This window comes from Anastrepha obliqua, chromosome 3 (genome assembly GCF_027943255.1).
Source record: "Anastrepha obliqua isolate idAnaObli1 chromosome 3, idAnaObli1_1.0, whole genome shotgun sequence".
Taxonomy (NCBI): Eukaryota; Metazoa; Arthropoda; class Insecta; order Diptera; family Tephritidae; genus Anastrepha; species Anastrepha obliqua.
Window position 1 is genome coordinate 129,797,837 of NC_072894.1, and position 14,447 is coordinate 129,812,283.

General features: G+C 38.6%; 1 protein-coding gene across 1 annotated transcript in view; it reads right to left on the reverse strand.

Annotated features, from left to right (window-relative positions):
• Positions 1-5,461: 5,461 nt before the first annotated feature.
• LOC129240128 (uncharacterized) overlaps positions 5,462-14,447 on the reverse strand; it is a 34,668-nt gene continuing 25,682 nt past the window's right edge. Inside the window, exon 2 of the mRNA XM_054875663.1 lies at positions 5,462-6,181. Coding sequence (XP_054731638.1) covers positions 5,891-6,121 — 231 coding nt within the window. The 5' untranslated portion in view covers positions 6,122-6,181 and the 3' untranslated portion in view covers positions 5,462-5,890. The remainder of the gene's footprint in view (positions 6,182-14,447) is intronic.

Consider the following 14,447-nt stretch of genomic DNA (forward strand, 5'->3'; position numbering starts at 1 on the left):
TTTATGCAGTAAAAACTTGCCACTTCACCTCAAAATGAAATATCATTTTGCTCTCTTCCTTCCCCCTACTATGTAAGTTTTTTGGATACATGAACAACAAAAACAATTGGTACTAATTATTTGCTTCATGAATAGACCTATTAATGGAAGCAATACTAACAAATATTCCTTCACATTCGGTTGTCAAAAACACTGTTCCATTGGCTGGCTCACTTTGTGCACTGTGCTATAAGTGACTGTATCGCACGTTTGCTGGAAGAACGTGCGAGCTTAAGGAAATAAAAATTTGAGAAAAACGACATTAAAGTTTTCAATTTACTGTACCTACCTAACTACAACTAAACACATATTTTTATTTAGGGAATATCATGAATTTTCACACAATATGAAAGAAGAGCTGGCTATAATTTCTGCATACTTACCTAAAAAATATAAAATAGTTTGACGTTCTTTCCGCAACCGAACGATATGCATAAACTACAAGCCAACAATAATATTTCGGGAAAATACACGTCCAACTCTCAAATTGAAGCCACTCAGCAACTGGTGCTTTAAAATATTTTCCATAGCATTCAATTCTAGTTACCCATATTGCAGAGTATATTAATGCGCCTCAAATTGTTCGCGGTTTCATGCTGTTTATAATGCAATTATTTTTCACCACATTTCTCTTGCATACATATTTTCTTAATTTGATTTCATTAATAAATAATTTACTCACCCTCGCAAAGTATACGCACTCATTTAAAATAATTACCGCCAAATCACCTTTAATATTGTATATTTACTCACCCACGCAACATTTCGTTTCACTTCCGCAAAACAAAAAAAACCAAAATCGGCAAAACCTTAATTCTTCACTTAGCGCACAAAAATTAGCAAAAAACAAAAAAAAAAACATATACTCGTATTTATGTATTTTGAAATCTGCCGTCTAGAAATAACTTAGCGCACTTCAGCCACCTTCAGTACCGTAACAAAAATGCACCGGCCTCATTGAGTCTTACACCATAACCAATCGTATTTAGTGCCACCACATTGAGCCACTTTAACACCTACATACATATGTACATTTCACCAATAATGCTGTCCTCTTTCTTCTATTCACTATCCTACTTTCTGTAGAGGTTTGTTGCCGCAACCTAAGAAATACTTAACTAAATAAAATTTATGAAAAGAAAGCAAGCATTACTAAGTATTTAAAGCCTATTCTAGCCATACGTACATGCATTCATATAAATACATACGTACAGATATATGTATGCGGGCAATTAGGTCGTGCCATTGACAGTCTCAATTCAGTTTCGTAAATGCTTTTGTAAAATACTTGAATTGCCTTACATATCTGCAGGTAACCGATGTTGATTTGGAAGTGAGCGCGGCCACCGGACGCAGTCCATCGTCAGACTCTGGGCTGGGCATGACAGTGTCGGACATGAAGAATCGGTACAAAAATTAGAGAAAATAAAAATGCTGAAACGTTTTTCATAACAAAAATTTCTTTAACGTTTTGTTTTCAAATATCGAAATGTTTTCTTTCCTTTTACTCCTTACTCTCTTTTTTTCCGTATGTCCTTTTGAATTGAAAATTCCTTGACATTTTCCTCATCTTCTGTTTTTCGGAAACTATCCGAATGGGGTCACTATGTGACATTTGCACTTTGGTGACCCACATTTAGGCCAGCGCTACAGTTGCCTTATCGTCCCATGTCTGCCGGCCCTGTACTGCATCGTTCACCCCACTATTACCATCATCCAGCGTCATATTATCCACATCCGCATCCACCACCACATCATCATTCATCATTGCGTCATCTGGGAGGCACAGCTGCAGCGGCGCAGCGAGAAAGGGAGCGAGAGGCACGTTGTGCCGCCGCCGCCGCCGCTGTCGTAGCCAATACAAAAACGATCGGCACCAATACGCCTAGCAAATTGCCATTGCAACAACAGCAACAGCATACATCGTCGTCGTTGGGAACGAACAATCAATCAAATAAAATGTATGCCACGGGCGATAGTAACAAAACTGACAATCAGCATCAGGTGAAGAAAATATGAAATGCACAATTTAAAAACAAAAAAATACAAAAAGAAAAATTTTAAATTCAAAATTTCAAATACAAAGCCGTAGAAATGCAACAAAGAAAATAAAAATATTTGAAAAGCAACACCTACTATTGTCTCATTCCAATGCACTGCAAACAGCAAAGCAACTAAGTATAGATTACTACTTGTCTCGCTTTCGACTATCTAACTTTATATTGTATTTACCTCACGCTTACCTCCTTGTGCGCAGACACTCTCTCTCTGTTTATGTATTTGTTTTATTTAATAAATGCTTACGCTTCCCCTCTCACAAATAGTTCTCATTATGTTAAGCAGAATAAGTTTTATATATTTCTCCTTCACCTATAGTTTTATCTACCTCACTGCCTTTCAATTCACAACTGAGCAGGTTATCGAAGAAAAATACAGATGATCGTTAGAACGTCTGTAGTTTCTTAATTGATTGACTTGAAAAATTGACATTCGATTTCCGTTAGTGTTCCGTTTTTGTTTTGGTTAGGTAAAAATGTACACTTCTGCATAGGCGAAGGTTATGTGTTCTATGGAGCCCACTTCATTTTTTCACACTGTGGTTTTATTTGACAGTTAGTACGTTACTACGTTTATGCGGAGAATTGAATTAATAAAATTTTATGGAATCTATCAAGGCAAATCTATTAAAGGTGGTATCAGTAAATCAGCTGATTTATTATTTTCTTTCGCCATGTCCGTGGGGCTGTCAGCTCAGAATGAAACAAGGCGAATTTATTCTCTGTTTTCTATTTTGTCAATACTTTGCCGTGACAGTCAACAAATCAAAACATTGTTGTTGGTCTAGCGCCACCACCTTTAATGAATGCGCCCTGGAACCTATGAAATAATATGAAAACTGTATTGAAAGTTTTCTATCTAGAATATATTTAATAGATAATATAACCGACTTACGCAAATTCCGCATAAACGTATACATACACTACGTGTATATATTTCTTTTAAGATCGTGTGTGTGTGTGTGTCTAATTCGACTTAATTTTCTTTAAATTTAGTGTATGCGCCTTCAAATGTAAATTTAAAATTTTCAAGTTTTCAAAAATTGGTTCTCATACACGTAAACCCAAAAATAATTATTTTATTGATGTATTGGATGTGTACTCGTATTTTGCTTTGTAAAAAATTGTGTGTGAACTGGAATTCTGTTGAACACTTTCCTTGAATATTCATTGCTAACAGAGTTTATAATTATAAGAATAATTTATATTCGCAAATAATATTCAAGAGAATCCCAACTTATTTCATATAAATATTTCAGAGTTCTTGACAGCCAGCAATTCACTGGTTTCCATATACTTATAAAATTTCTGTTATTGCAGCTCCATTTGGAAAAATTTAATAATCTTTCAATAAGTTGATCACTTTTGCGTCACTCTGTACTTGCAAAGTGATTCGTGATGGATTATGAGCCGTGCCGTACCTTAGCCATAACCGTAACCATAGCAATCAGCTGTTCTGATTAAACATATGGGCATCACTGTAAACGATAATAAGTACCGCACCATAACGCCGTAACCCTAACCGTAGCCGTATGTATACATATATTGAATTTTGGTTTTCCCCCGAAGCCGTAAGCAGCTGTGAAATACTTTACATTTGCTTTAATATTTACGATAAAAAATTGAATATTAGAAATGAATGACGAAAAATTAATTAAGTTTCCTCTAGAATTAGCCGTGTTTTTATACAATAACAAAATGCAAATGTTGTCATTAATTCTACTTCAATACCAGCTGTTTATAGTTACGGCATGGCTAATCGACGAACGCTCTAATGTTGCGGGTATGGTAATGGTTACGACTATGGTATTATGGCAACAGCATCACTAATTGCAGCTTAAGCTTGACGCAAATCTGTTTTAATTGCAAAATTAGAGGAGTTCATGTAGCTAAAATTAATAATCCATGACGGCTTACTCTTTGTTTGTACTGAAATATAAGCATTTTCGATGTATCTAATACGAGTAAATAATAATAAAAATTTAAATTTTAAATAAAATGTTCACGGAAAGTTTTCATAGAGTCGGATTTCGTACTAGTCCTTAATTGTGTGTGTTATGATATTTGTTGTTTTAGTTTGAAATACAGTACTTTGGTTCATCATATCATTTGTTTAAGTGCATTATTTTTCGTTTTCAATCATCAACTTATTTTTATGTCTCTAGGAATACGGCTGTGATGACCATAGGTCCCGTAGAGGCAGTGAAACTCAAATACCACACTCGGAATACGAACAAGATGCGGTGAGTAGCGAAGTGCATACACACACAATATACATACTTACTAACACACATAACTTTGAAAAACCAATATAAGAATTAAGTGAAATAGTGATTAAAAATTAAGTTACTGTGCTTCAGTGTTTCTGAATTCAAGTATTTATTTACCTCTGGACTGCCAAACACTTTTCATGTGAAAGAAAAATTACTCACAATTATTTATTGCATACTTTTTGGCACTGCGTTCTAATGTGCAATTACGAGTAATGCGTAAGCGATCAAAAGCAACGATTTCTTTGCAAGCTATTTAATGTGCAGGTTAGGATAAATGGTTGCCCAAGCGAGGGTGTACTTGGGCAAAGAATCAAATTCGTCCATTGAGATGCCATACAGAGGAAAAACAAAGGGGGAAACACCAAACAGGGGAAAAGAGGAAGTATGGGCTTTGATTTGGAGGAGGATGACAATCAAACGTTGGCTGATTACATAGCGTTAATCGCTTCAAGCTGTTGATGAAATTCGCCAGGTGTCTAATGTTTAAATCTGATATATCTGCAGGGTGTAGCAAATACGTGAGAGCGCAGCGCTCGCTGAGTTGACGCGAAGCGCATCTTTTCAGGAGCAGATCATAGGCTCTAAAAGGAAAATGCTAGACTTACGCGGTGACTAAATGCATTTCCATCTTACGCAAATATGACTTCCGTCCACTAAACGGGGCTAAGCGGCTTAGTCTCTTAGAAACTTATGGGTAATCTTGGCTTAACGATGATCGAGAATTCTATTTTACCAATTGGTAAGCATCTTCTTAATACAATACTAAAAGCGAGCCATATGCATCTCTGAAAGTTGTGGGCGGAGCTACTCATCGTATATATTTTATGCGAATCGATTTTTCTCCACAAATGAGGATACTTACAATAGAATTTACGTCTGCCGCGAGCGATTAATGCCCAAATATTTATTTTCCACCATTTTCATTTCCCATTTTCATGCCTCCAAGAAGAGTCGAAGCAAGAACTCTTTCACAAAAGCATAGTTGGCTAAGGCAATCTAACCGGAGCTTTAAACATCTGACCTTAAAAATATTGCATGGTGCATTTCTTATCAAATAAAATCAACAACTTTATTGAATCGATATTCATAAACTACAATAAAAATACAAAAGTGCGAAAATACTTAAATTCATACAACTTATAAAAATACGTGAAACATATTTCGTTAAAGATCGTTTGCGATATATCCATATATGCTTGCATGTATGTGTGTATTTATACATATATATGTGATATATATATATTATATATATATATAGGTTAATCATAGCGTGCTTAATATTAATCCTTCTCCAATTTCATCATCCAACTCTTCCCACTTCCCAACATTGGCTCCCGCCATCCCTCTTTATATGGACTAAAAATTACTTTCGCACATTTCACTCCTTCACTTGATATTCTCCAATTGCCGTCCATCTGATTTCATTAATTACACCAATAAAAAACATTAAGATTACGTCCTTTTCGTTGCTGTACTTTTCGTTTTTCTTGTTGTAATAGCCAATGGTTGCCGTAAAGTCGCTCACATTTTCTCGTGCAATGTTGGCCGGAATTCCTCCGCTCCACCTTGGCAGCTGCGATTCGGAGGCAATGTGCTTGTGGTGGTGATTATCTCATTGGTTGGCAAATGATAGTCGCGTGGTGGCGTGAATGGCCGTACCAGGCGATGCCAGTGGTTCGGCGGACTTCCATTGGGCTCATATTTCGGACGAGGTATCCGCAATTGTTTGATTTCTGTTAAGTAAGAATCCATAGCGACGGCTTGTAGATGAACTCGTAGGGTGGGCAGCCGATAGAAAAGTGAGTGCGAGTGCTGCAAATGGAAGAAGAAAATTTCAGAGCAGGTTTTAATAAAGTGAGATTTAATATAGTGATGTGTGATTGAATTAATTGCTTTAAAATTGCGTTTTTCCACCAAATTGAATTAGAGTTCATTTAAATTGGCGATTAGGTATTTGTGGTCAATAAAAGTTTACGATCAAATATTTGGATGTGCGAATATTACTTTCCTATGAGGAGTTTTTGGCTGCCACTAGGCTAAGTACAGGGTGTGCGGTGGCTAAATTAACGGCAGTTTAAATGAAAATGGGCTTCGCCACTTTAAAAGATAGCGTGGACCATACGAAATCGCATCACCATGGCTCGCAGAAATTTGTATGCAAATTGTAACCGTTAAGCTCAAGCGCCTCCATGATTTGAATTTTTGAAAGGGAGAAGCCTAAGATCATTCCTCAATTTTTCATGCACAATAGTTTTTGGAAGAAGTACCAAGGCAGCTGCTCGCTGGCGCACGGACTGAGGTGGATTACAGTAGCGACTTGTGGCGACGAGTTCAATATTTTCACTTGTTTTTCAAGTCCGAATAAACACATACCGTGGTCCGTTCGCCGCCGAACTTGCTACCCAGAACCTTCGCGCCCAAGAGTGAATCAAATCTTCACTTGGGGCATCACGTAGACTTCGAATATTGGAATATGATCAAAATTTACGACAAGCAGTTGCACATGATTCATTAGCCGTGAAATACGCCACAGTTAGGAACGCACGCGTCGGGTGAACACTCTACTGCGACTTCGTGACTATGTATATAGCCCGTGCGAATAACGAAGCAAAGGCGATGCCTTCTCCGCTTATACACTCAGCGTTTGGGGAAAAAATTGATATTTAGAATCTAATTCCGGCTATACATACATTTTATAAAAAGATATTTTTCGAAGATTCTAGTTTAACTTGCTGCACGCGCAAATAAACTCTTTCAAACATTTCGTTCTCTTTCAAAGTTTGTTCTAAACATATGAAAATCAACGTCTTTGCAGATCGGCAAATATTCCTCTAATTGACAGGCATTGCGCCTCCTAAAAAGTGGGGCCTAAAATATTTGCCTCTATAACGGGTGATCAATTAAGAGGAGTTTTTTTCATTTGCGTTTTTTTTACAGATCGCGCGCGAGTTGTGGCAAACTGTCATCGTGGATTTGTTGAACAGCGTTTGGCATTTCATCATGGAAAGACTCACACCGCAACAACGTCTACAAATTGTTCAACTGTATTATGAAAATCAGCGTTCTGTGACAAATGTTTTTCGTGCGCCTAGACCGCATTATGGTCAACATAATCGGCCTGCCTTAAACACTATTCGACATACCATCAACAAATTTGAATCCGAATATTCATTGGTGGATAATTCTCGACCGAATAGACCACGTCCAGCAAGAAGCATTGAGAATATAGCGGCAGTAGCAGAGAGTGTACGTGAAAACCGCGATGAATCGATTCGGCACCGTTCTCAGCAACTTGGACTGTCGTATGGAACAACTTGGTCAATTTTACGGAAGGATCTTCATTTAAAAGCATAACAAATACAGCTCGTACAAGAACTAAAGCCAAATAACCTTCCTGCACGTCACCGTTTTGCTGATTGGGCTCTTGAAAAGATTGAAGAAGATCCGCTGTTTTCGAGCAAAATTTTGTTCAGCGATGAGGCGCATTTCAGACTCAATGGTTACGTCAATAAGCAACATTGTCGTATTTGGGATGAAGAGCAACCAGAACAGGTTCAAGAGCTACCTTTACACGCAGAGAAAACAACGGTCTGGTGTGGTTTATGGGCTGGTGGAATCATCGGTCCATATTTTTTCAAAAATGATGATGGCCGCAATGTAACTGTGAATGGTGCTCGCTACCGTACCATGATATCGGACTTTTTGCTACCTGAAATTGAATCTAATGATCTCTACGACATTTGGTTTCAACAAGACGGAGCCACTTGCCATATAGCTCGTGAAACAATGACTTTATTGAGAAGTCATTTCGGAGAGCAGCTGATTTCACGATTAGGACCTGTGAGTTGGCCACCAAGATCTTGTGATATCACACCTTTGGACTTTTTTCTTTGGGGATTCGTGAAGTCCAAGGTCTATGCTGATAAACCAGCTACTATTGAAGCTCTGGAAGCCAACATTACGCGTGTTATTCACGACATACCAGTCGAAATGCTCGAACGAGTGATTGAAAATTGGACCTTCAGAATGGACCACCTTAAGCGTAGTTGCGGCCAACATTTGAATGAAGTCATATTCAAAAAGTAAATGTCAAAGAATGTCCTTTCAAATGATAAATAAAGGTTTTGAACATAATTTACATTTTTGTTTTTTTTTTAACTATTGAAAAAAGCACCTCATGATTGATCACCCGTTACAATATCTTGACAACACTAAGTGCCAGTGCTGAGCAGTCAGGTTAAGCTTTCATTAAAATGTGAAAATAAATGTAGCATTAAAAAATAAAACACTTGCAATAAAACTTTTCTATTTGTCCTAGCTGACAAATGCTAATATCATAGCCGATTCCAGTGGCCAGTACTCGCATATTTTAAAGAGGTCAGCATGTTTGAAAGAGCTACAAAACCTTACTAACAAAACAGTATCTATATTCTCGATTTTTTCCTAAAATTGCAAAACATAAACGATCTTCATAAACTTTATTAGAGTAATAAAAAGGTTCGAAAAAATGACATAAAAACCAACGAAAATTTTTGCTGTATGAACGTTTAATGTCGGAATTTTTTTGATTACGGGATATTTGTATGTTCGCATATTCGGATATTTGTAAAGCGCATAAAAAAAAGATTTCAGCAAACAAAAGTGTAAAACGTTTCTCATGAAAACAGCTGCAAAAATAGTTGTGAGCCAATTACAGAAAAAATAAAATACTGCAACGCAGCAAAAATAGTATGCTAATGTACTTATATACATATATATACATATATGTATAATATACATATATATACATATATGTATATATATATGTGTGTGTGTTTGTATGAAAATGGGCATGGATGCATGCAACGTACAGTTGTATAGACTCAGCACCTAACTCAAACCCCACCTCTGCTACTAATGCACCGCTTAAAATGTGTTAAATGCAACGAATGAAAAGTGAAAGTAAAGCAACGGCTAGCAACAATAACTACAAATACGTAGAAGAAAAACCAAAACAAACGCAGAACCCGAAACGGAAAAACAACAAGGAAAACCGATAAATGCGCGCTGGGAAACCACAACAACATCAGCAGCTCAACAGCTACGACCACTACAAACATTTGTGCAACTTTAATGGCAAACAAAAAACAAGCAACAAAAAACATGATCAACAACAACAAATTAGTAGGAGGTAATAGTAATATTTGTGAACGATAACGGAGCAATCTGCAGCTATAACAGCAATAACAAATGACAGCTAAATTTGAGGACAGGCAGGCAAGCAGGCAAGCAAGCTGCCCCCAGTCAAACTGTCGACGCCACATCAGGCCAATTGCAGTCGACACGCAAACCGGACGACTAACTGGGTGTTTGAGCGAGCATATGCGTGGCTGAGTAGCCGAATAGCTTTCAGTTAGTTGCGCTTTCTATCGTTCCGCGCGCCAATCGGTTCAGGTCGTCGGTTGGCATTTGCGCAAAACTGCGCCCTTTTATCACACATCATCCATAAAAACTGCAAATATAGCGCAACATGCACACGTGAGCCACGCAGTAATGAAATAAAAAAACAACTGCAAGAACAGCAAACAGCCCTGCCAATTCCCATAGCGCGTTGAGTGTTGCACTTAAACTCACTTGCAACGCAATTACATTAATTTCCGCCACCGCAACGGACAACAATGACGCGGCGCAGTTGCCGGCAACTACTTGCCACATGGCACCAACAACAACGAGAGTAATGTGAATCAAAAGTCAACAAGAGTATGCATGCACTGTGTCAATAGCTTGGTATGCGTGCTTGTATGCATGTAGCCATAGATGAGCGGCTATGCGCGTGGCTATCATTTGGTTGATACGGAGCTCGATGCCCACTGTGAACATGAAACATGCGATGTAGGAACAGTTTTTTTTTTCTAAATTTCCACCTAAAACCCATCTACCATTCGGAGGCGGTAGATATCTTTTACTAGGCCAGCAACAACACAACACAACTCAATTCGGAGAAGCAGCGCGGCCAAACTCCTCACAAAGAATGCATCACTCCGACCCAGCATAGTGTGCCATCACCGACTTCACTCCTTTCTGTTGTGGGCAACCACATTGGCAGCGCGGCGGAAAATGCACTTCAGCGATTTTCCGGTTTTTACGCCAGCCCACAGCTGGTTTTCGTTTCACTTCATTTTGTTTCGTTTTTTATTCGAATTGCCTTAACTGAGCTTTGTTTTCATTTTTTAGAGCTGTCACTGTTGTATGGAGCTCGTATTATTGTTGTTGTTGCCGCTTTCCACCAACACAATAAGGTCTGAACATGTTTTGGTGCCCGTGTTTGGGCGGCTAACATTGAGTGGCGCGTCAAGTTCAATGCAACTAAATTTTTGGCTTTGTTCGAACTTTTGTAGTTCATCATCATTACAAAGCAGAATTGAAATAGATAAAATTAAATATGTTTGGCAACCATAAAAAATACTTAACGTTTCATGTTTACTTAGAAAAAAATTACCTAAAAGGGATTCAAGAGCAGAGCCATTTCGCTGCTGGGCCAACCAGGCAGGTTTACACAGTGACTATTCACATAATTATGTACGTATGTGCAATGGATCTCTGTTTATGTGTGTGTGTGTAAATCGGTAAGTTCTGATGCTTTTTGTGTTCCAGCCAAACAAATTGACAGTTGACCTCAATTACCGAATACTTCGTGCAGTTGAAGCAAAGTATAAAACTGATAACCGAGATGGTGTTGGCGATTCGGGAGGCGTTTCTATTCTTGCTGTTGATTTTCAATCATCTGTTGGATTCTAACGCTCGTAGTTCAAGTCAGGGAAAATCGATTTGCCAGTAGCATCATTGAGCGTTAACATATTTCAAGCATTTGGAGGGAATTAAAAAATTCCTGTAATGAAAGTTGTATCGCAATGTGTTGGCCATATGTGTACATACAAATACATACATACGGCCACTTGCATGAACAATCACATGTCCGTCATTATTTATGTATGTCTATGACTGGCTATTTATTTCACAGTGATTTTCATTTATTTTCCTCCACAAGTTGTGAAATGACAAGTGAATGTATGTATGTAGGTATACTTCCATCTGTGCCGCTTTGTAGTTGATTGAATTGTTAACCTATTTTCGCTACTAACTACTTAGTTGATTGGAGCGTCTTCCCGCTGTGAATAGATAGCGCTGCGAGGGGAAAAGGTAAAAAAAAACTATTAAGGGTGGCCCAGTACATGCAACCAAAATATTTCCTTTTGTTTATACATTTTCTTAAATATAAAATTTAATAAATTTGCTTAACGTAAGATTCGCAAAAAATTTCCACAACTGAATAAAAAACTAACAGTGTATAAGTAGCCATCAAATATTTATTGAGAAATGCTAGCGGTTTTGCAACGAGGCCTTCAATCGCAATAGATTTAAAAAAAGAGACAAAGAGAGTGCCTTTAAACATGAAAACGAATGTTAAAGGCAACTTCAAACAGAAGAAAAGAAATAAAAACTGACCCTGTCCTTTCGATCTATTAAGCCATTAAATGAAGTTCAGCGGAGGCTCTCAACCCAAAGCCCGTGAGTACGATTTTGAAAAAAGCCTGAAAATTCTTCCTGAGGCTCGATCTATCACAAAATGATTTAAGAGTCAGCACGTTTTTTCGAGCCCCTAGAAGCAGCGATATTTTACCTACCTAAATATCTGCAACGCTAGATTAAATCTCAAAAACTCTGTCAAGATATACGATTCTTTGCGATACTTGGACAAAAGTTGATAGTTGTCTCTGACTTAAGGAGTAGTCGGCGGGATGCAGCATTTGAAGTGAGAGCATGGCAAACATGTTTGCGGATGGCTCCAAGTTGGACGGAAGGGTTGGTGGGGGTGTATTTTACGGGGAGCTCCCCATCAAGATAAAATTTATTCTACCGAACCACAATTAAAGAAGCAGTGAATTGGTTGCTAACTTCTACAATTACTGTAAGGGAGATAAATACCGACAGGGCTCGTTGTTTGTGCATTCGAAATTAGTCGGAGGAATACCTGATTTCTCTCTCGACTGCATCCGAATATTTTGCTATTGGGCTGACTAGTGGCATAGCGGAAAACTGCTGAGCTGGTGAGGAGCAGAAGCTGTCTGGAAGGCGAGATGGAATCATCTCAGCACATTCTTCTCAAGTGTCCTGCTCTTGTGTGGCTAAGGAATAGACATCTGGTGCCACACCAGCAGATATAGCAGGTCTAAGCATTACACATCAAGTGAATTTTATCAGCAGCTTGATGGGGTTAACACAATATACTATAATAAGTCACCGTTTGGTCATCATCCTCCTATACAAAGCGCCTTCTTCCCCCTTGTTCGATTTTTCCCCCTCTCCGTTTCTCCTCTGTATGACATCACGAGGGACGAATTTGATTCTTTGTCTAACACTTTATTCATTATGAGACAAAATTAATTTTATAATTTTTTAAGGAGATTAATCAAATTATCGAGAGCTTAATTTTTCATTTAAGGACCGAAAATTAGGGCTATACTGTCAGATGTCTCTATAGGCTCATCATTGCAAAATATTTCTTGGAGGTTTTTATTATATAAAAAAAAATAAAAAATAAATAATTGGCGCGTACACCCTTTTTGGGTATTTGGCCGAGCTCCTCCTCCTATTTGTGGTGTGCGTCTTGATGTTGTTCCACAAATGGAGGGACCTACAGTTTCAAGCCGACTCCGAACGGCAGATATTTTTATGAGGAGCTTTTTCATGCCAGAAATACACTCGGAGGTTTGCCATTGCCTGCCGAGGGACGACCGCTTTTAGAAAAAACTTTTTCTTAATTTTGGTGTTTCACCGAGATTCGAACCGACGTTCTCTCTGTGAATTCCGAATGGTAGTCACGCACCAACCCATTCGGCTACGGCGGCCGCCTATATAAATGTGTTAGCATTTCTAAAAAGTATCGCCTTTCAATCGTTTATCTCTTCAAATCATCAAATCCAGCTGTCTCACACATATCACTTCATCCAACGCATTTTCTAATGAATTTCGTAAAATCAGCCAAACCCATTTGCCTTTAAAACCAAACTTTTACTAGTCTACGCAAGACATACAAACATCCAAGCACACAAACATATGTCTGCAACATAATTTATTGCCGCAACAGCCAAGCTACAGCGCTGTCCAAAGGCTGTTCACTTACATGTAAGGTATTGTTGGCACCGCTTGCCACAGAAAGTTCCGGGTTGTCTGCTCTTGCGGTGACTACAGCAGCAGTGGCGGCGGTGGCGTTGGCGACCCATTTATTGTGTCCACAACGATTCTCGATTCATTTACTTTTTTGCTACTTACACCACCCACCTCATTCGCATTTTCGCGGGTTGCGTCAACCATTCTGGCCGCACACGCCCAACGTGTGTCCCAATATTGACACAGTTTGCAAAGACCAGTTTTGGACAACTCTCAGCCCCACTATGAAGCGGTGGTTGGTGGTGTGATGTGAAGTTAAGATTGCGGTGACGCAGCTGGCACACCACAGCAGTGGCATCTGACTTTTGTAAATGTGCGTTTTTCGTTTCAAGCACATTTGCTAGCACGAATTTACGTGGAAGAAATAAAACAGAAAAAAATCAAACCACAAAACAAATAAAAAAAACTTGGAGCGTAAAAACTGGGTCACTGGTAAGCACAAATGGCCACAAGCAGCTGCTCCAGCCAACGCGGTAGTGATTGGTTGCTAATACGGCAAGTCAATGTGCGCTGACTAACCTCAGCACTGCTGAACTGCCTGTAGCAAAGAAGGTGGCAGCGAGAAGAAGCGGGAAATGGAAAAAAGTACAAAAGAAAGTGCAAATGTTGAGTTAATTTTCAAGTGAATGGCCAGCAGCGTCATCACTATTATAAACTGTCTCACACACACATTGGCAATGTTTATCTGGTATATTATTGTGAACTTCGCTGCAGCGAGCCCCAACGTTACGCAGTGGCAAAACGAAAGACTCAAGCAACAAACTTGGCAGACGTTACCATTTTACAACTTTAGTTAGCTCGTATACACTTGGAGAGTAGCAGTGGGAAGTGGATGCAGCAAAAATTATTGCGTTTGTTCTTCGTTGTG